Source organism: Trifolium pratense, linkage group LG1 (genome assembly GCF_020283565.1).
Source record: "Trifolium pratense cultivar HEN17-A07 linkage group LG1, ARS_RC_1.1, whole genome shotgun sequence".
Classification (NCBI taxonomy): Eukaryota; Viridiplantae; Streptophyta; class Magnoliopsida; order Fabales; family Fabaceae; genus Trifolium; species Trifolium pratense.
The window spans coordinates 156,316-178,264 of record NC_060059.1 but is presented as its reverse complement, the minus strand read 5'-3'; the positions used below and the strand labels follow the sequence as shown (position 1 = coordinate 178,264).

General features: G+C 31.6%; 3 protein-coding genes across 3 annotated transcripts; 2 read left to right on the top strand and 1 right to left on the bottom strand.

Annotated features, from left to right (window-relative positions):
• Nucleotides 1–694: 694 nt before the first annotated feature.
• LOC123923621 (protein CMS1) lies at nt 695–2,713 on the top strand. Its single transcript, XM_045976318.1, has 4 exons — nt 695–1,388; nt 1,910–1,959; nt 2,098–2,211; nt 2,387–2,713. Exons 1-4 carry the CDS (start codon nt 846–848, stop codon nt 2,523–2,525), a joined length of 846 nt encoding a protein of 281 aa, XP_045832274.1. The 5' UTR covers nt 695–845; the 3' UTR covers nt 2,526–2,713.
• Nucleotides 2,714–3,990: 1,277 nt separating this feature from the next.
• On the bottom strand, nt 3,991–9,787 carry LOC123923597 (prolyl 4-hydroxylase 1). Its single transcript, XM_045976290.1, has 12 exons — nt 9,631–9,787; nt 9,392–9,442; nt 9,242–9,310; nt 9,098–9,150; nt 8,939–9,004; nt 8,605–8,679; nt 6,714–6,788; nt 5,807–5,877; nt 5,669–5,720; nt 5,463–5,552; nt 4,756–4,848; nt 3,991–4,400 (listed from the first exon to the last, which is right to left on the bottom strand). Exons 1-12 carry the CDS (start codon nt 9,692–9,694, stop codon nt 4,293–4,295), a joined length of 867 nt encoding a protein of 288 aa, XP_045832246.1. The 5' UTR covers nt 9,695–9,787; the 3' UTR covers nt 3,991–4,292.
• Nucleotides 9,788–14,189: 4,402 nt separating this feature from the next.
• LOC123923587 (signal peptide peptidase-like 5) lies at nt 14,190–21,677 on the top strand. Its single transcript, XM_045976283.1, has 14 exons — nt 14,190–14,513; nt 14,611–14,769; nt 14,922–15,027; nt 15,317–15,439; nt 16,172–16,329; nt 16,711–16,890; nt 18,112–18,146; nt 18,251–18,407; nt 18,948–19,001; nt 19,108–19,200; nt 19,516–19,658; nt 20,854–20,924; nt 21,202–21,285; nt 21,386–21,677. The coding sequence occupies exons 1-14, from the start codon at nt 14,388–14,390 to the stop codon at nt 21,481–21,483; spliced, it is 1,587 nt and encodes a 528-aa protein (XP_045832239.1). The 5' UTR covers nt 14,190–14,387; the 3' UTR covers nt 21,484–21,677.
• The last annotated feature ends 272 nt before the right edge of the window (nt 21,678–21,949 follow it).

The following is a 21,949-nucleotide window of genomic DNA, read 5'->3' as shown; positions in this document are numbered from 1 at the left end:
GGTTAGGGATGGCAATGGGTAGGGTATGGGTAGGGTACTATAGTACCCATCCCCATACCCGCGGATTGAAAAAATACCCGTACCCATCCCCATACCCGCGTGAGTAACAACTTTTGCCCCCGTCCCCATACCCGTACCCGTTACCCGCATTTTTACAAAAATTAAATTGATCAATTATAAAATATCATATAATTTTAATAGAATTAAAAAAATTTCAAAGATTTTAATATTGACTAATGAAAATTATAAACAAAATTATTACTAACTTTATGTTAAAGTTCATATTTATGTTAAATATTCACATTATTTTTATATTATGTTATAAATAAATATTTTTATTAAAAATATGTAATAGTTTAGTAGAATTGTATTGTTTTAAATTGATTTACATATATTATAATATAATAATATAAATAAAATAAATAAATATATATTATGCGGGTATGGGGCGGGTTGGGTACTAAGGTACCCATACCCGCACCCATACCCGTTCATTTTTGCGGGTAATTACCCATACCCGTGCCCGTACCCAAAATGCGGGTTTTTACCCTACCCGTTGTGGGTAATTTTTGCGGGTACCCTCTGGGTATGGGTCAAATTGCCATCCCTAAGTTTGGTGATTACGTGGGGCACGTGAGGAATTTCAGAGGGTGCGAAAAGCAAATCCATATTATACTGAGGAAGGGACATTAATTGGAACGGGCTTGGTTGAAGGCCCAACCCAAGATGCTGATAGATAGAGCCTAGCCTAGGGGAGAGTGCAGTGTTAGTGTTATGTTAGGGCAACGCAACGGTGAGTGAAGGGAAGGAGACAAGACAACTAACTAAGCAGGAAGAAACAAAGAATGGCGGCGAGTGAGAAGAAGAAGAAGAAGGAGGTAAAGCGAAAACGAAAAGAAGAAGGTAATGATGATAATGATGATGATAGAATGAATAAAAAAGAGAAAACGGAAACAAATTCAAATTCAAACAAGTTAGAAGGATCTCGAGCGGAGGAGCAATTGCGTTTCTTTTTCGATCAATTTCAGGCTGCTAACGGTTTACAACTTTCTTCTATCGAGTTGGAATCCCTCAAAGATGCGTCATCATCATCTTCCATTTTGGAGTTGCCACAGTCATCATCCTCCCTCAAAAATACAGATACAGATTTAGATGTCAAAATGTTGGGGATAAATATTAAAGCTGCATTTGGGAATTCATGGAGACAGGCGCTCTATGAAAGTGAACTCGGCCACGGCGACGGTAAAATCCCTCCCGGTAGCCCCTCAGTTCTTATCATCTCTTACTCTGCTTTAAGATCCATTCACCTTTTAAAGGGCTTTCGTTCCATCACTAAACAATGCAGCGCTGTCAAGTTATTCTCCAAACATATCAAACTTGAAGAACAGGTTGGTTAATATCAAACTAACTCCTCCTATTGCTTGTTTCAAAACTTAAACTATACTATCTTCTACTAACCCTAGGTTTATGTCACAAATTCAAGTTAATAATACACGTCATTCATTCATTCATTCATTCATAGTTATTAATATTATTACCTTATTATGTGATTAATGTGAAATATTCTCGTATGCAATCCAATGCTGGACTTATTGACATACTCAATGGAATTATATGCCAAGACTAGTTCATTGTACATGAAATTTTATGAGCTACATGTTGTTTAATGATGTAGAGAGAGCTGCATTGCAAAATTACTCAATCTTCACATGTGCAGCTCACCATATCTTTGTTTACTGCCTTTGACAAGGCCATGCTTTAAGTTAGTATCCATAAAGTTTCATTTTAGCTAGTGCCCCAGTAGAGAAAAATAATTTTGACTTTTCTTTTGCACATGGAAATGATAGATGTTTTATTCCACCATAGTGCATGATTTTACATTAACCATTTTGCTTTATGCTATATGCAGATTTCTTTGTTGAAAAACCGTGTTAACATTGCTAGCGGCACACCAAGCAGGTTTGTCACCGTACATCCTTTCGTTAAGTAAACTTGTGTTTTCTGATCAAATATTTCTGTTTCTTGGGGGATTGGATCGGTAGTCCTGTAGTGTATTTGTATAGTTATACTTGTACATTAACACTCCATCAAATGCAGGATAAAGAAGCTCATTGACATCGAGGCGTTAGGCCTTTCAAGGTTAAAAGTACTTCTGCTTGATGTGCATCCCGATGTAAAGGGCTATTCCTTGTTTACCCTTCCACAAGTCAGGTGTGCTGCTTGTCTCTCTTCCTTCCCCCTATCTATTATATATATCTTGGTTTTAATTCTTTAAAACCAACCCTCATTTCTCATCTAAATTAGAAGTGGATGAATTCCACTGAAATTACCACCAATTTTGTGACACTGACCTTATTGATGTTACATTATAATAACTGTCTGGCAGAGATGAATTCTGGGACCTATTCAAGAATTATTTTTATCAACCGATGATCAAGGGTGATCTGCGTATCTGTCTCTACGGTCCATACCAGATGGCTGCTCATTCAAAAGGCAAAAAAGGACGTCCTGTTCCTGATAAATAATATCTGACGGGAATCATTTATCATACTTGTCTTGTTTACAATATCTTATACTTATGATTCCATTATCTTTAAATGGCATCCATTTTGTATGAAAGGAATGTTACTATTATTATTAGTACCTTATTGTTTAAGTTAAATTTGTCCACACAGAGAGATTGTATTGCCTAAAAAAGACCTTATTTACTTTAGAGACTATTACTTCAGTAAAACATTTACTGTGCATTCTAGCTTCTTCTTTTTTTTCCTTAACCCCGCCCTAAGAATTCGGAGTTTAATTGGATACTAAGTCAAATCTGACTAATTTTGTCAACAAAAAAAAGTCAAATGTGACTAATTGTTTTAACCAAGATTCGAATTTGTGTTCTTTCAAACGATTTGTCATTAATTGACATTCATTAACCATTTAAACCCAAGTTCTTGCATTGTGGTAGTTGTATGTTGTTTTTGTTTGGTTCTTGTCTTTTTTTTTTTTTTTTTTTTTCGTTTTGGAATTATTCTTACCTGAGTGTCAACTGCTTGATTAGCATCAAAATCTGCCTTGATCCCAGATGAAGGGCACCAAAAGACAAATCCCACATTATAGTGTGGAGCTTTCATGGTGTGAGTTAAGGTTGATTATGAAACAAAACAGAGAAGTATATGACCAAATGGCCAGTTGATGGGGTCGTCGGGGTTGTTGTTAACAACTGTTTCATGTGATCTTCAATATTGAGCAAGTACACTACAAATTTGCCTCCAATTTCATAAGGATCTAATGTACATACTATGTGAGTTAGGTTGTGTATCATGTATCACTTTATATCTTTTGTATAATAGCAACTAATAGTAGACTATCCATCCATATTGTATCTTTGCAGCTCTTACTTCCAAATTTCCAATTGCTCGCTCACTTTATTGTTCTATCGAATAAAAGCTGCCTCACCTGAGAAATATTTATCTCAAATGGCTTTGCTATTAGAATGTGATGGATCTTAACAAGAAAATATCGCATTTATATGCAAGAGCGAAGTTCAAACCTAAACATTAATAAGGGAATACATGTATATTCAAACATTTTAAAACCATGGTTAATGATTCAAACGAATTATATTCATTAATCACTACATGAACATAATTAACCACATATTTAAACTTTGTTAATCATTAAAATTGAGGTTAAATACTTCAACTTAGGGTCTGTTTGGGTTCACTATTTGATTTTATCTACAAGCTTAATTATTTGTGAGACAGTTTAGAAGAGTTTATGAAAACAGCTTATGACATGTCAATAATTTATTTCTAACTTATTTCCACAATCTCTAGGATAGCTTACAATAAAAAAAAAAGTGACTATTTCATCTTTTGATACAAATAACGTATACGTAAACGTGTTTATGTTTTGAATAAGGAAACAAGCCTTAAACACTTATGTTACAAGCGATTAATTTAGCTGCTTATCAAAGCAAGGTTTAATTAGAAATGGAGCTGAAATCATAACGGTGGTTACTTCCAATTAAATACCGAGACCAAGACAATCCCAACAAAATGTCCAAGGACTACGGTGTAGAGATTTATCAGAAACCTGGATATATCTTTAACATAGACCCGATGATATAGATCAAACCATCCATTGTGTATATAATAATATCATATTATCCTGTAAACTAGCCGCTATTTAATATTTGTATTCATACTATCAGCAATAACTAAGCGTAATCACCACTGTTAAAATATGAAGGGGAAAGCCCTTGGGTGATTTTTTTCCCTACTCACACAAAGCTAGCTAAATCATACGTGAACTGATTGCCTCATCCACTTTGTGGCTGACCACTTCTCCCCAGCGAGTACCGGACATCCTCCATGCACACTATCTGGATCTGACTGTCCATCCAGTCCCTAAGAAAACCAAGCAGAAATGGTTTAAAATATAAAAATAAAACTTGATTGTGTATTGCCTTATTTGAGAGATAAATTAAAAGTTCGTATGAAAAACACGCGGCACAAAAAATAGCGCTTCATGATTTGATATACTCTGATATTGACATTTTCTATCATTCATAGGGATTATAAAATAGGAGCAGCAATTTTCTTAAATGTTTGAGAGAACTTGTTATATGCTATTAAGATAGGAAAATGCTAACACGTTCCCTAAGGGCATATGATAACGAACCAAATGTGCAAATATTGAAATTGCTGCTCCTATTTTATAATCTTGATGAATGATTTCCGTAAAAGGCAAAGTTATACTAACCATACTCCAGAAAAGCACTGCGTTTCCTTTAATTGGTTTCACACATAACCCTTTGGTTAATTTCCCACCACAGCTACATTCATCTGAACCAGCCTGAAACAAATTGAATATTATCAAATAGCAGCCTTGAGTAGAGTCAAAATGTCCAACTAGAGTGTTTGATAATACTATCACACCACATAATAGATAGCTAATACTTGCACTTTACACATTGGGCATGTTTCTCAGGTTATAGGGAAATCCAAATATAGTCAGTAAATCAATTAATAGTTATTCAGGAAGACACAAGCACTAAGAGTAACATATGTGCATAACTAGTCTGAGCAGTGAAACATAATCACAAAATTGTTCGGCATTCCACTTCTTATCTACTTTCAAAACCCAAAATAATCAAAATTCAACTCATTATCAATGAGAGGAATGTAGAATAAGATTTGGATTTCGGGGACAAAACACAAAACTTTGATGGTTCTGCAAACTGAACAAATAGATAATAGACAACAAAAGATACATGCATCTTGTTAGTTGCAAAATAAAACACATTTTCTTCTCAATTAGAGCCTAGAGTTAACATCCATACATAAGTCTGGTATCAGCTTGCCACTTAATATCTGCTTTAGATTAAGGCTACTCATACACTTCAGAACAATGTCTACATCAACTACCTAAACATGCCAAAATGATAGTTCAGAAAACAAGAAGCTTACTGATGGGAAATGTGTTTCTCCTCCCTCAACATTGTCACCTAAATACATAAGCATTGTAGCTATTCGCTGTCCACCACGCTTCAAGTTGAACTGTCTCAAAAAAAGAAAGGCACCAAGAGTTGCAGATGATTTGTTGAAGCCAATTGAGGTAATTCTCATCTTACTATAAATCTATAATAATGAAAATAGACAAGAATACAACTCACAGTATCAGAAAAATAATCATGATGGGGTCTGTAATACTGATTCTTCTCATACCTGTACTGCTGCAGATGTTAGATTGATACTAGAAAAATCCATCAGGTTCAGATATTATTAGTAAAAAAAAAAAAGCATATCCTCACCTCAGGACTTGCATAAGCTCCCCATTTTCAACTGGCACTTGAGAGTAGACAGAAATTCTTTTTTCAATTGCCTAGTTGAGAAGTGGAACATATTTTATCAGACTGTACAACTAATCCTATACAATAAAATATGGGTTTTTTAAAAAATAAAATTGGGTAAAAGAAATCAAATAAATGTTTTCATGGGAACTAAAATATTTATACAAAGTTACAAAACAGAGTAAGAACTATTATACATGTACAGAAATCAAATAATACGAATAATTGATGCAGGCCAAACTAGCCTCAAGAAAACATAAAGCTCAAATATCACATTATCTTGGTATTCTGTTTTTAATTATTTTGGGGATGATTGCATTATCCCACAATGAATCACTATTATTTATTTATTTTTGGTGATAAAAGAGGGCTAACACCCAGATCACTATTATTAAGGGTACCATAGCCTTGATAAGTTATTACTTATTTAATTATGAACTTCAGTCCTAAAAGTATTTTATTATTTTTCATACTTAAGGATCCAAGGTTTGAGCCTATGTTTTCATTAGATTTTCTTGTGATTCTTGAGTTTTATTTATTGGATTAGGAACTTTTCGAAGCTCGATCCTTATAGAAAGAAAGATTGACAAAAAAAAAGTTACAGAAAGTTCTGGTCCATTCAAAAGTTCTAGTGCTTTCATTTTTTAGATGATCAGATGAATTTAGGGATCACATTGCTCTCTTCGTGATTGCGACGCAATCACACAATAGGTGTGAAACCTAAAGGACAGAAAACCACCTAAAAGGGTTCTTAGTGTGTATCAGACGACAAAAACTATCCAATATTTGGACAAACAAGATTTTAACACTCATTTGAAGACGAAACTACAAGGTAAGAGTTAAAGGTAAAGTAAACTTGATAACTTACATGTATCATAGGATATTTTCTCTCTTCATGACTCAAAAACATACCAGAGCTTGTTCTGACATCACTCTTGACTCCCTGTGAAGAAATACATGTCCAGAGATGTTAATGACCCACACATGCTAATGCAATGCTACAAAATAAAAGTACTGATAGGCTAAAAGTTATTCAAATAACCTCGAGACTACAACTGTGCTTAGTTTAAGCGCATAATAGGCACTTTTGCCTAGTAACTTAAAAAAAAATGTTCTCGACAAGTTTAACTCTTTTCCGTTTCCGTTTTCATAATTTCAAACAGCAACTTCAAAATAATTTAGTTCTCGATAAGTTTAACTCATTCATTTTTTTCCCTTTTCACAATTTCAAAGTAAAAAAAAATAGCACTTTAGCGACATACACGTAATATCACTTAGTACTAGGTTAATGACATAATATATGTATATATGTATGAGCTTATTTGTCCATGGTGTTGAATTAACAAAAGCTTCATTTAATGTTAAAGAACGACATTTGTTTTAATTCTTCACAAGGTGTTTTGTTAACTTAGGTGTTTGTATATGGCAATAGAGAAATAAATCCTAACTTAGGTGAAGATTGTGAAATGTACAACACAGACATCTTTGTTTTAGTTGCTTTGGGTCCGCCATACAAAGGGATGAGGTGATAGAGAGAGATGTTAACCATAGGATTCAAGTTGAGTGGAAGAATGCTTCGGGCGTGATCTGCATCATAAACGGACCACTCAAAATTCAAGGAAATTTTCTGCGCACAATTCTAAGATCTGTAAAATATAGGGCTAGATGTTGGGCTGTAGAGAACTCTTAGAATTTGGGCTTTAGGCTTAACACAGCCACTAAAGCTAGCTCAAGGGGTGAAGAGATCGAGCTTTATAGTTTTATAAGGACTACTTTGGACATACCGTTAGTCGACGTGGGATCTCAACACACCCCTCACATCCATGATTGGACATCTAGAGCGTGGAGAACCACGGGTGGAATAACGGGGATTTCAACATAACCCTTTCTGTTCAGGATTGCACATCTAGAGCATAGATAAATGCAGATGGAATAATAGAGATCATGGACCAATAATAATTTAGGATATGCTTTGATATTTTAGAATTTGGATTGAGTATAACTCAACCTCCAAAGCTAGCTGAAGAATTGAGCACTGGCAGAGCCTTATAAGAACTAATCTTTGGTTGAAGTTGGATCACAAGAAGAGCCGGCAAGAAAGTAAACTGGATGATGAGTGTTATGATTAATTACTAGCCCCACAAGATAGTCCAGGATTAAAAATTCAATCATTAGAGACAAAATTGAGATAGCTCCCTTTGGATAAAAGATGGTAGAATCTCGTCTCAAGTTATTTGGGTTACATTTTTGAATCCTAAATAGTGGCCCATAGCGACCAATGCCAAAAAATTGTATTCTCAATCTGAATATGTCTGGTGCTAAGCTAAGACTTAAAGGGTACAGAGTTTTACAGAAATAAGTGTCCCTGTGAAACTGTTACAGCTGTCACTAACCGTAAAACAACTAAGGCTATGCACATACAATACAGATAAGTAATACAGTACTGAACCAAAACTAAATACATTACAGAACTCAACTATATACACAAACACTCATAGAATCGATTCAGCTCTTCGTTATTTGAGGCTTGGTATTATAAAGTAAATTTGCCATTCATATTTTTTCATGTCCTACATAACTCGGTTTTTTCTTCCTAATAGGCAATTAGTAATTTATTATCAGATTCGTACATGGTAAAATTTGGAATTCCCTAGGTGAGCTAGACATTAGCAAATGAAACTTAAACCCATACACAACATCTACCGATGATTACGTAAGACCACTCAAAATGAAATTTATAAAGAAAATAAAGTATGTACCTTTCCTGTCTTTGCATCCACCACTGTTGAAATTTTCAGGCGAGGGAGGGCTACTGCCCTAAGATAATCACATTCCTGTAAAAACATAACTTTAGTATGGATTTGCAAAAGTTTTTTTTTGGCAGGTAAACATTTTTGAAGTACTGATAATTGGGTGAGATTAGAATGTTATTCTGTCATAGTAGTGAATAAGAAACAAGAAAATCATAGTTGACAGACACCCAGCAGTCTAACATCTGTTGATGAAGTTTCCAGCCTCAAATAGATATTAGAAATTAGTCCATCTCCAAATTTGAATAGTGATTAAAAAGATGAGTCATAAGAAATAACAAACCTCCAAGCTGAGGAAGTTATGCAGTAAAATGATTCGAGGAGACCAGCTAAGAACCTCGGGTTTTATCTGGCATATATAGAGGAATAAATGATGAAAAATGAAAATGTCCTGATATAAGAATATATATGCATGCAAATGAAAGAAATGAATGACACATACATATCCAAGGCGTAAGATTTGTGCTTGTTTGTCATTATTCCAATAAGGAATGCCTGAAAATGATAAGAAATAGTAAAAAAAATATTGAAAAGGGCATGCACGCACGGTGTTAAGAAATAATACTAGTAGTATGTAATGTATGACCTCTGGGCAATTGAAGGTAACCATTTGTTTGTTGTCGGCGCAATCTTATAAATGGTTGAGACTCTGTACCTAAACAATTAATTAACAAGTTGTTTTGTAAGTATGAAGGCACTGCGCAATGCAATTGAATTGTAAGAAATTGATACATACCATATGATGAGTCTTCTAATTTGCGTATGAATGCCAATTGAGAGAGAGCACCTATAATGTAATGTAATGTAATGTAATTAGATTAAAATCAATCAGCATCGCATATGTTCTTCACAACTACACAGTACTACAAAGTAACAGACAGAGAGAGAGAGAGAGAGAGAGAGAGAGAGAGAGAGAGAGATCGTTTGTTTGTTTGGTAACGAATGAATGATGCAATTGAAAAGAAAAGAGAATACCAATAATCATTCCGACGGTGACGAAAGTGAGAAGTCCGAAAACGATCTTCATCGCCGGCGCCATTCGGTCAAATGTCAACGTCAAATCAAACTCTCTCTCTCTCACTGCTGCTGCGTTTTGCTTCCCTTTAATTCATTCAGCATTCATTTCTTCTCTTCTTTCTTTTTTTCTCCTTGTAAAAAAAAAAATTAAAAAATTAGTACAAACTTCTAGTCAAATATTTTTTTCACCAGAATAAATTTAATTTTTTTTATAAGAAAAAAGAAGAGTTTAAAATTACGCACTGTCCGTCAGTATAAATTAATTTTACACCGACAACCAATAAAAATAAAGAATTCTTTCACATTATATTAAGAAAGTGAGATAGTATGACGAAAAATATTATTCATATTGATTTACAGTGTAAAATTATATTCGAACTCTGACCACCGGCTCAAGGTGCTGATGACCCTTATTTATTGTTGGTTATTTTTGTATATTTAATTTCTACTAGAAATTTATTATTATATATTTTAAAATTCACTCAGTTTGTAATTTTATAGATAAAATATGATTAAATATTGTATAAGTCTACTATATAAGAAAAGAAAGTACCTATGAAATTCCTAATTTGCCCCTTTTTTTATTTTTTGACACATAATCAATTTAGGGTTATTTTGTGTCTTTATTAAAAAACGTTAGTAGAAGAATACTAAAAAAATTCTTAGTAGGAATCGAACCCTTAAACTTTTACTTACAATTTTTATTAGATTTACCACTAAGTCATATGAATTAATTTGTTATACTCCCTCCGGTCCTTTTTATAAGAAACTTTGACCAATTTTCAAATGTTTTAAATGTTCAATTTCACTTATGCCCTTATTTATTATGAGAGAGAATTTAAAAATAAGTAAGTTAGTTGAATAAAGAGTAATTAAATAAGGGTATACATGGAATATATTTAAATTTATAAGAGGATTAAATGAAAATAACTATGTTAAATGTGTTTCATTGGTATGTGTGATTTTTTCAAAGTGTTCCTTATAAAAAGGACCGGAGAGAGTATTTTTGGAACCAACATATAATCAACATGAGTTAAGTTAGAAGAAGAAAGAGGAAGTGTTTATTTATTTTTTCTTTTTTATAATAAGAGAGTAAAATTCATGTACAAATAAAAGGAGATATTCAATGAAATTCTTTATTTCAACGTCATAAGTGCATTATACAAAATACGACAACAAATGTATGGTTTTTTTTTTTACAATATAGAGGTACATGGTGTTGTTTCCATTTATTTATGATATTTTATTTGAGTTCAACCCTTTCTTTAGTGTAATTTTATCATTTATTGTTTATGTTTCGTTATTTTAGATTCACTCAACTTGATTTATGGACTTCAATCCAATATTTAATTAAGTTAATTTTCAATTTGTAGGTCAACTCAATAAATTTAATTAATTTAATACAAGAATATGGTGGGAGAAAAACTGAAAAACTCTCGTAAAAAAATGGTGAGACAAAAATAATAAAAATTGTCAGTTACCTCAAGAGGATTATTCTCTACAGTTGCGCGTGAATGATACATTTAGTTTAAAAAAAAAAACAGTAAAAATTAAATACAAAGTTGAAAATAGTTGAAAAATAAATGACATTTTTTAGAAGTTTTTTATTTAAAGATTTTTTGTTTTTGATATAAGGACTAATATTTTTTTTAACAAACCAAAATGAGATATATTAACATAGAAAACCTTCCCAACACAAGACGTACCGAGGTAGACTACAAAAGTTTACAAAGAGTCAGAGAAACAAAACCATAAACAAATCACACAAGAAAGATATAATAAGAAGGGTCTTGTTAACATGTGCCCTAAGGGCACATGTTAAGATATACCAAAATAGAAATTCAACATTTAATGATACAAGAAATTTAATGCTTCAAAAGTCAAAATACACAAAGTAGCATTTAATAATTTCTATTTTTGTTTCCTTAACATGTGCCTTAAGGGCACAAGTTAACATTCTCCTAATAAGAAAGATATGACTTTCATTCTTATGAGATTTTTCTATGCGGAAGAAAATTATTGGAGAAAAAAAAAGGACTAAAATATTATGTTGCCTATTTTTTTTAAATAATTTTACGGGTTATATTCAAATTAATACGGGAACCTAATTTTTTTGGATATATCTACGGGTCTTATATTTTTACTCATATATTAGTAAAGTTGTTTATTTTTTTTTATAATTTTACAAGTTATAGTCATATATTAATATGGGGACATAATCTTTCGTGTGAATTCTACGGGACCTATGTTTTTCTTTTTTTTTTAGACTAACAACAAACAATATTCATTTATTCAAGTAAGTAGAGTACGTGTGAATCTGCACTGAATCTGAATCGGAGCAAATCTGCAAATCTGAACAAAACAAACATTGTACTACAACGGAATTAAACCGGACACCGTACCAAGACGCGAACTCAAGACAAAAAAACTCTGCACTAAGACGGGATTAAAACAACATCAGACAAGAACAACAAAAGAAAACTCAAATGAAACATAAGAATGTGTGAAAAATCACTTATTTAAATAAAAAAAATATAAAACAATCAAAAAGGGGTGATTTTAGATAAAAATTGATCCAAAATCACCCCTCATTGAAAGATGAACAAGAATAAAAAGCAAAAAGTAGGGTTTACTATGTTGTTGTTGTGGGGCAGCTATGAAAAAGCAAAAAGTGGCATATGTTTTTCCTCTTATTAATAAGATTTCATGTTCTTTAATAATTTATGTAGGACTTTATATATTTATACTCATCAATTAATAAGATAACCTTTTTTTTTATTTGTACGAGACTTATAATTTTAATCATATATTAATAAAGTTGTTTATTTTTTTATAATTTTACGGGTTATACTAGATCAAATATTAATACAAGGACCTCATTATTTTGTTCATTTTTACGAGCCATATTTTTTTTATTAATATATTAATAAGGTTGCTCATTCTTGACATATATTTATACTCATGCATTAACAGAAGGATATAATCTTTTGTGTGATTTTTGCGGTGCCTGTGTTTTTTTTTTGAACAAACTAAAATGAATTTTATTATTAATAATGAGTCCTGATTGACACAAGGCGTGCCAAACAAAACAACAACAGTTTATATCATACACGTACGCAGGGCCTATGTTTTTACTCTTATTAATAAAATTTACAATTTTTAACTATTTTTTGATAACTTAAATTTATACTCATATATTAATATACGATAACCTGGTCTTCTATGTGGTTTATGCGGGACCTATGTTTTTTACTCATATTAATACGATTAATACGTTTGTCCGTTCTTTTATAACATATACGGAACCTATAAAATACTCATATATTAATATGGAAACTTTTTTTTTTGTGATTTATACGGGGCTTATACTTTTATTTATATATTAATTAAGTTGCCTATTTTGTTTTACAATTTTACGGGTTATACTCATATTTAATACGGTGACCTAATTATTTTGATGATTTTTGTGAGACCTATATTTTCACTAACATTAACAAGGTTACCTATTTTTAATAATTTTAAAAGGATATATTTATACTCATATATTTAATACAGAGACCTAATTTTTGGTGGTTTTTACAAGGCCTGTGTTTTTACTAATATATTACTAAGGTAACCTATTTTTTCATAATTTCTACATTATCATTTATATTCAAATATTAATACGGAGACATAAGGTTTTTTTGTGATAGTTTTACCATTGTTCTTTTTCTATTTTTTTACCAAATATTATATCTTTCTATTTTTTTAATCTTTTAATCTACTTCCCAATAAATTACTATTTTATGTTATCAAGTGAAGTTTTCAATTTTTTACTATTTTTTTTAGACCTATATTTATAATTATATATTAATACGAGATCCTAATCTTTTGTGTGATTTCTGGGGACCTATGTGTTTTTTTTTGGTATATGGGGACCTATGTGTTTTACTCATATTAATAAATTTGCCCATTCTTTTATAACATCTGCGGGACCTATATTTAAACTCATATATTAATATGGAAACTTTTTTGTTTGTGTGGTTTCTACGGGACTTGTACTTTTAATTATATATTAATTAAGTTGTTTGAAACAAAAATAAAATAAAAATTAAGTTGTCTATTTTTTTTACAATTTTTCTGATTATACTCATATTTAATACGATGACCTAATTATTTTGATGACTGTGGCGAGACTTATCCTATATTTTCACTAACATTTTAATATGATTGCCTATTTTTTAATAATTTTTACGAGACTATATTTATACTCATATATTAATACATGGACATAAGTTTTTTTTGTGATTTTTCAACACCTATGTTTTTACTAATATATTAATAAGGTAGCCTATTTTTTTTTTCATAATTTCTACATTATCTATATTTATATTCCTAAATTAATACGGAGACCTAAAATTTTTTTGTGATGGTTTTACCATTGTTCTTTTTCTATTTTTTTTTACCGTGAGGAGCGGCGTGCGGACGCACGGGTGTCCTGCTAGTTGGGGATATAATTGATTGAATAATGAACGTGAGGTTGTTTAGGAATTTTTGGCGTTTGATAAGACGAGAGGGAGCAAAGCTAACAAATGGCATCTCTGTCTCCAATCCGTTGGAAAAAAGAGGGAAACAAAACACCAAATCCACAATTCATTCATTCGTTACTATTACTATATGATGATTTTTGTTTCTAATTTGTAATTGGCTTCGCCGGAATTGAATAAATAACAATTATGCCGTGGTTTTCGTATTCTTGTTCTTCCCAATTGGCGGCGACCATTCTTCTTCTGATTCTCTCTTCCGTGTTCGCGACAACATATGCTTATGACAATGCCTCATGCGGTCATGACACGCAATTGGTAATTAATTAATTTTCCTTCCTTTGCATTTGCATTTCATCACTAATTATTAATTAATGATAATGATGCACATTTGAATTGAATTGATTTGTTGCAGGTGAAGGTGAAGAATTGGGTTGATGGTAAAGAAGGTGACATGCTTAATGCTATGACTGCAAGATTTGGGTCTGTTATACCTAAGGACGCCGATCAATCTATCAAAACTCCTCTTGTTTCTTCTATTCCTGAAGACTGTTGTTCCCTTTCAACTTCAAAGGTACTACTACTTACTACGTTTGGAATGGAATGGAATGGAAGGAAACCTATCATATTATCATTGTCATTATTATTTATTATATATATATATATTCCAATTCCAATCAATGTGATTATCCATGATGATCGTCTCTTTATGTTCGTTCATTGCAGTTATCTGGTTCAGTTGCTGTTTGCGTTCGTGGTACTTGTGACTTCACAACTAAAGCTACATTCGCACAGTCAGCCGGTGCTACTGCCATGTTGATGATAACTGACCGTAACTTCTCCATCCATCCATACATACATGCAATGCAATTCTTTTCACTCAAATCTATTCCTTCCTGCATGTTATATACATACCATTATCACCCCCCACAACTCTCTTTAACGAGCTTCATTATAACTAAAACATCAATCAATAAATGAACCACTAAATCCACTCTCATTGCTATTGTTCACTAATTTTAAATTCTATTTCCTGCAATTGCATCTACTTCTTTTACTCATTTAAGATTTTACATCATTCTATTTCTCCAAAATCTATTCCTTTTTTTTTTTTCTCTCAGAGCTCCTTGAGATGGATTGCCCCACTGATACTACCGAAAAGATAACCATTTCAATTCCGGTTGTTGAAATAACACTCACACTGGTAGATACTCTTTACAATTCTTTGAAGTCTGGAAAGAAAGGTTAGGATTTCAATTTCTAAAACTATAATTCTTGTTTATGTGTTGTTTTGTTTCAATTTATTATGGAGTATATTATTATTTTGCAGTCTCAACTTATAATTATTTTAACCATAACAATAACTATATAGGAATAGGAGTGAACCCACTTTGTTGAAGCGTATATATCATGTGAATATATTATTTGATTGACCCAAATTCATTTATGGTATAAAATGAGGATCACTTCTTATATATAGGAAAAACAAATCATTATTATGTGTCTTTTAGATAGTCAATGAAGTAGTGATTATAATCAGAGGACTTGATACATAAAAACTCAGTGTGTTTTTTCAATTCCGTTCTTTGTGGTTGTGCTAATTCAAGTAATTTCACTTGTAGTGATCAACTTTCCTGTCAAAATACGTTATACCTAAATGTTATTTTATACTATATTGTGGACTTCTGATGTTTCCTCATTTTATAGTACTCTACAATGAATTAAAATTAAGTGAGTACTAAGATCACCAAACTAGTACTATTACAAGGTGTTATTTTTACGAAAATATGTTTTTGGTTGGGTTATCTCTTCCATATAAATATGTGCATGCACCTCATGCATTCTCAATAAATTCTTTGAATAAATAAATTAGAAGGGAAATATTAGGTTTTATAAAAAATCGTAATATATATCTCTCTAAGATGCATATTTTCACATGATTTTATAGATGGTTAATTATGAATTGTCAATTGCAGTGGAAGTTCTACTATATGCTCCAGTTCGTCCACTTATAGATTTCTCTGTTGGATTTTTGTGGTTGATGTCCGTCGGAACAGTAATATGCGCTGCATTATGGGCTGACATCACTGCACCTGATAAGTTAGATGAACGCTATAATGAACTGTCTCCCAAGGTCAGTTCATGATATTTTCTTAAATATGTTATGAAGTGAGTAAGTGACCATAAAATTATTTGATATATCCCGATGTACATTTTACTTTCATTAAACTAATATTTTTAATAATAGTTAAATTGATAATTTCTAATCACAAACTGATCTTAGCATGAATGCTACTTTGCATTTCATTTTATCTTTGATTGATTTATATATGATTAGACATTGATATTTGCATTCAGTTATTGTTAGAACTTTAGCTAAAGCTATGGTTCACCAACCAATACTTTTTCTCATATTCTGTTTATCTTATTTAATGATTACAAATTTATCAGTTCTTTTACTAGTACATCTTCAAACAAATGAGTTTATACATTTATGTTTTATTTCTATTGGTAGGGATCTTCCACTGCTGAAAAAGCAACAGATGATTCTGAAAATGAAATTGTTAATATAGATACAAAGGGCGCTGTCATTTTTGTCATTACGGCTTCCACGTTTCTTGTGTTGTTGTTCTTCTTCATGTCATCTTGGTTTATCTGGATTCTGATTGTACTTTTTTGCATCGGTGGTGTGGAGGTAAGGTAGCTCGTTTTCGTTAACTTTATTCTTGATTATGCTAACAAACTAACTACACACAGTCACACACACAACCTAAAATCATAAAGGTGCAAGTTAGTAACCTATACCTTTTACAGTGGACAAAAATACCCAACATTTTCTTTCTAGGGTGATATAAATTTTTGGTCATTATAAATAGTTGAAATTTTATTTTTTGGCTCTCTAAAAAATTTCAGCAAGTTTTACTCCCTGACATTTTTCGTCATGACTTTTGGTCCATGCTTTTTATCATGTGTGTGTGTGTATGCGATTAAGAATCATCAAAAACATCATATATTGAGTTTTTCTTTGAGTAAAAATAGAGAGAGAGAGAGAGAGAGAGAGAGAGAGAGGGAGGGAGGGCGTGTTTTTATGTATTTCATGGTTTGCTCAAGATATTGATTCCATATTGTCGTCTATGATCAAATCACCGTAACAAGAAAAACTACAAGTGTACAATACTAACTCAATAAACATACAGTCATATACCATTCAAATTATATTATATTGGTTTTGATGGATTTCATAACCCACAATGTTTGTATGTATTTGAGAAGTAGTGTATGGAGCTCGAAAGGGCATATGAGCACAAATAAATACATGTATCATCATTGTCATCAACATACATAACCAAAATAACAATCCATACTAGATTGCGAATGGAAATGAGATGTTATAACATGGCTACTCCCTTGCCAATTAAACATTTGAGCTAAAGATAAAAAATTTCAATTCAATTAGGTGAAAGTGATTGAATTTGGTGAATACAATAAGTTAAACATCTAAGCTCTCTTTCAGTACCACAAATGGGCAATGACTCCATAAACAACAACAAATCACCGTACATAAATAATTTTCATCTCCAATTGAGGGGAGAGAGATAGTGGTGAGTGACATGGCCCTTAACAATCAACCAGACAACTAATCCAACCAAATTTACTTCTAGTGTACAAACCTGATTATTTATTATTACTAGTTTCAAGGGAATTAATGTTTCACACTTTCACATAGATGGAGAATGAAAAATTTCACTACAGTCTTATGTTTGTTTACTACTTATCTACTTTATGTATTCGAATAAAATTTTGTTTTACTATAAAAAAACATATCGAAAGTCTTTTCAATACATCTGAGCTTTAGTTTTCCTTATCTGCTTAACTCCCCTTTTCATTAATTAATTATTTTTTTTTCCATTTTTAGGGGATGCATAATTGTATTGTAACCCTCGCTTTAAGGTACAATAGATGTATTATTCCCTCTCATAGTAAGTAAAATTAGTGATATTTATGCATGTTACGTGTTTGTAAAATTCTCATTTATTTTTAAAATATGTGATCAGAATACGTCCCAATTTTGGTAAGAAGACTGTGAAATTACCTTTGTTTGGGGAGAATTCTATTTTCTCACTAGCAGTATTGATATTCTCTGTGACATTTGCGGTATTATGGGCTGCTACACGACGAGAATCATTTTCATGGTTTGGCCAAGATGTTCTTGTAAGTGTCAGTTCTATACTAAAATGTTAAGTCAAAGGGACAAACTTTATAACATATTGTTCATAATGCCTACTATATGATATTCAATATTTTTTGCTATAAAATGTCGTTGAATCACTCTAATTGAATAATTGATACGTGAAATTGGTTTTCATAAATAAAGGTATAAGTTGCATTGATTTCTAGTTTATGACTACCTTTGTTGATGAGTTAATATTCCCCTAGAAAATGTTTTTCCATACTTTGAACCTTTTTATCTACATATATACAAATTCACTTATCAGCATATGCAAAAGCATGCATATTTTTTGCAACATAAATACATAATCCTTATGACTGTGTACCGTTTGTGACAAATATAATATTGTCAGTGACAATATTATATTCCTATGTTGTTAGATTCCATATCGAGCTTCATGCTGCAGTGCACTGAAAAGTGATATGATGTCTCAATAATGATTATTACCATTCACCATTGATGAGTTATTTATACATTTTATTTTATATAGTTTGCTTGAAATACGACATTATTCTTTACAGGGTATCTGTTTAATGATAACAGTATTGCAATTGGCTCGCTTGCCTAATATTAAGGTATCCATTTAGGATCCTTGTGTTTATAACTTCAATTCATTACTCGTTTTGTTCTCACATTAGTTATAACATTTATGATCATTTTCTTATGGATTTGATACCATAGGTTGCAACTGTACTCCTTTGTTGTGCATTTGTATATGACATATTTTGGGTATTCATATCCCCGGTGATATTCCAAAAGAGTGTTATGATCACAGTAAGTCTTGTTTTTCATTTGCATAGTTCTCTTAATTGGATTCCATTTTGAATCTATGTTGTAAATTCTCGAAGTATATACCTTAATTTACGGTGTTTCATTCCTTTCATTTCTTATATCTTTTATTTGATATTTATCTTTCACCTTGCTATAAATATTTAAATTGTGTTTTTAGTTTTTATTTTTCATTCTCAATGCAAAATTAAACTTTTTATAGTTCTTTCTAAATATTTATTGTGTGTTCTCTCTCTAATATAATTTATTTATTACACCAGAGAAAACATGTATCTTATAGTTATACCTTTTCTTTTCTAGGTTGCTCGTGGCGACAAGGCAGGTGGTGAAGCAATTCCTATGCTTTTGAGATGTCCCCGTCCTAGAGATCCTTGGGGTGGATATGATATGATTGGATTTGGAGATATTCTATTTCCTGGTTTGCTTGTTTGCTTTACTCGCAGGTATTGAATCTCTTTATTTATTCAACAACTTATGTGGAAGATATGAAAACATGAAAATATACATTGATAATATTTTCTTTTGATTTTAAAGTTTATGTATTTGTTACTTCTGACTGTCCCTAGCGAGAGTTTTGTGATTTATAAAGTTGGCTAAATGTATCTAAAGGTCCTTCAAGTTTCACGTTTGTAACAGTTAGGTCTTTTAAGTTTCTAATTTGTTGCACCATTACCCTTCCGGTTAATCTCCTCCAACATATGTGTCTTTTTCATCAAAATATCAAACATGGTGCAAGTCAACGTTAACGGCCACAATGCACCAAGGTAACTTGAAGGGTAACGGTGCAACAAGTTAGAACTTAAAGGACATATTTGTTACCTAAAAAACTTAAAGGATCTAACTGTTGTAAGCGGAATTTAAAGGACTCTTGGATACAATTTTATTAGGTACGAGTATATGAAATAGATGCACTTGTTATAATTATAAATTTGGAAAATATATTTTTACTAGTTATGATTACATGATAATGATAACAAAAATGACAATGTTAATTATTCATCTGTATTTGTTCTACATGAAAAATGCAAGCAAAATAATAAGGGATGATGGTTGGGAAATGAGCTACTACTTAAAGGGGTAATGAATCCTGAAAATCACGTCATATTGATATTGTTGTATAGTCTAAACAAAAATTTGTGAGTCTCTTTGCAGATCTATAAGAGGCCCACAACAATAAGAACACCACCACATCTCCTCACATCACACGTCGAGAATAACATAAAATTACCATTTAACTATAGTGAAATCTCATACTACAAGTTCATAATACCAAATACAACATATGATCCCAATTGGGTAAGTTGGGGATAGGAAATTAAAGGAAATATGATCCCAATTCACAATTCCTCCCAAAATCTTCAGGAGAAAATTCTCTAATATGAAATGAGTCAGAGCATGTGATATAGATTGTCGAATTTGTGATCTAGATCCCAATTCACATATATTTAAGATCAATTTCAAAAGATAATCAATTATTTGAGAACTTTCAAGCCTTTTTGTCTTTTAGATTGATGATTCTTGCATAATCATGGTGATTTCATATCATAAAATATATTTTGTTAGTAATTATGTTTGGTTTTTTATTTCAATGTGTATTAGACAAGTTGTTTTGTTTTTAATGACTTTTGATGGTCTCAGATTCGACAAAGATAATAAGAAGGGGATCTTTAATGGATACTTTTTTTGGTTGATAATTGGCTATGGCTTTGGTAAGTTCTTTTGCAGTTGTAATGCACTGATTTTTATTCTTGACTATGATGTGTATGTTATTCATGACTTGTACACACATCTTATGTATGGTTTGTCTACATAAAAGTTTGTCTTTTGCTTGATTTAGTTGTATTAATTCAACTGGTTCGTGTACAATGCTGCTAATTTATGACTTTTTGAATCTTCCATGTTGATTGGTCATTTATTTAGGCTGTGATATATTTGTACAACCTGCTATGCTTTAAGGTTCTCATAGAGGATGTGTTTCCTGTTTAGGCCTATTCTTTACATATTTGGGACTATATATGATGAATGGTCATGGACAACCTGCACTTCTCTACCTTGTTCCATGTACACTAGGTAACTATTCTCGTGTTTTAGATTAGATAAGTAATAATAAGTAATGGTTCTTATCGTTTAGCTTGTCTAACACCCAATTATTGCAAAATTAAATTGACAGGAGTCGCTGTAACTTTGGGATGTATAAGAGGTGAACTTAAGATTCTTTGGAATTACAATGCAGATTCTTCTTCATCGAGAGAGCCATCGGACGTTTGAATCATCAGATTGTTCAGTGCAATTAAAAAATTATCTAGATACATCAATCTCCCCTCAATGACATGTGATTTATTTAGCGGTTATAGAAAAAAATACCAAGTGTACAGGCTACTCTATCTCAAACTTTCGTAAATATCTTTTGTAATTCTCAAATTTTCGTAAATATCTTTTGTAATTAAATAATTAATGAAAAATAGTATTCTTTTTTTTTTTTGGGTACAATGAAAATTAGTATTCATTATCTGGTGCTTCATTTTTTTTTATCATAAAACTACTTCGTAATTCTAGCGTAAAACAATAAAATAATTCGCACAACAATGAGCCTATTTGGTAAAATTAAGCTATAAGCTAACTGAAAAGCTAGCAGATGTTTAGTGGGTAGTTTGGGGAGATGGAAACAAATCATATGATTTTGAACAAGATTCTTTGCTGTCCACGTCAACCTTGGATTCCTGTGTCTCTGTTA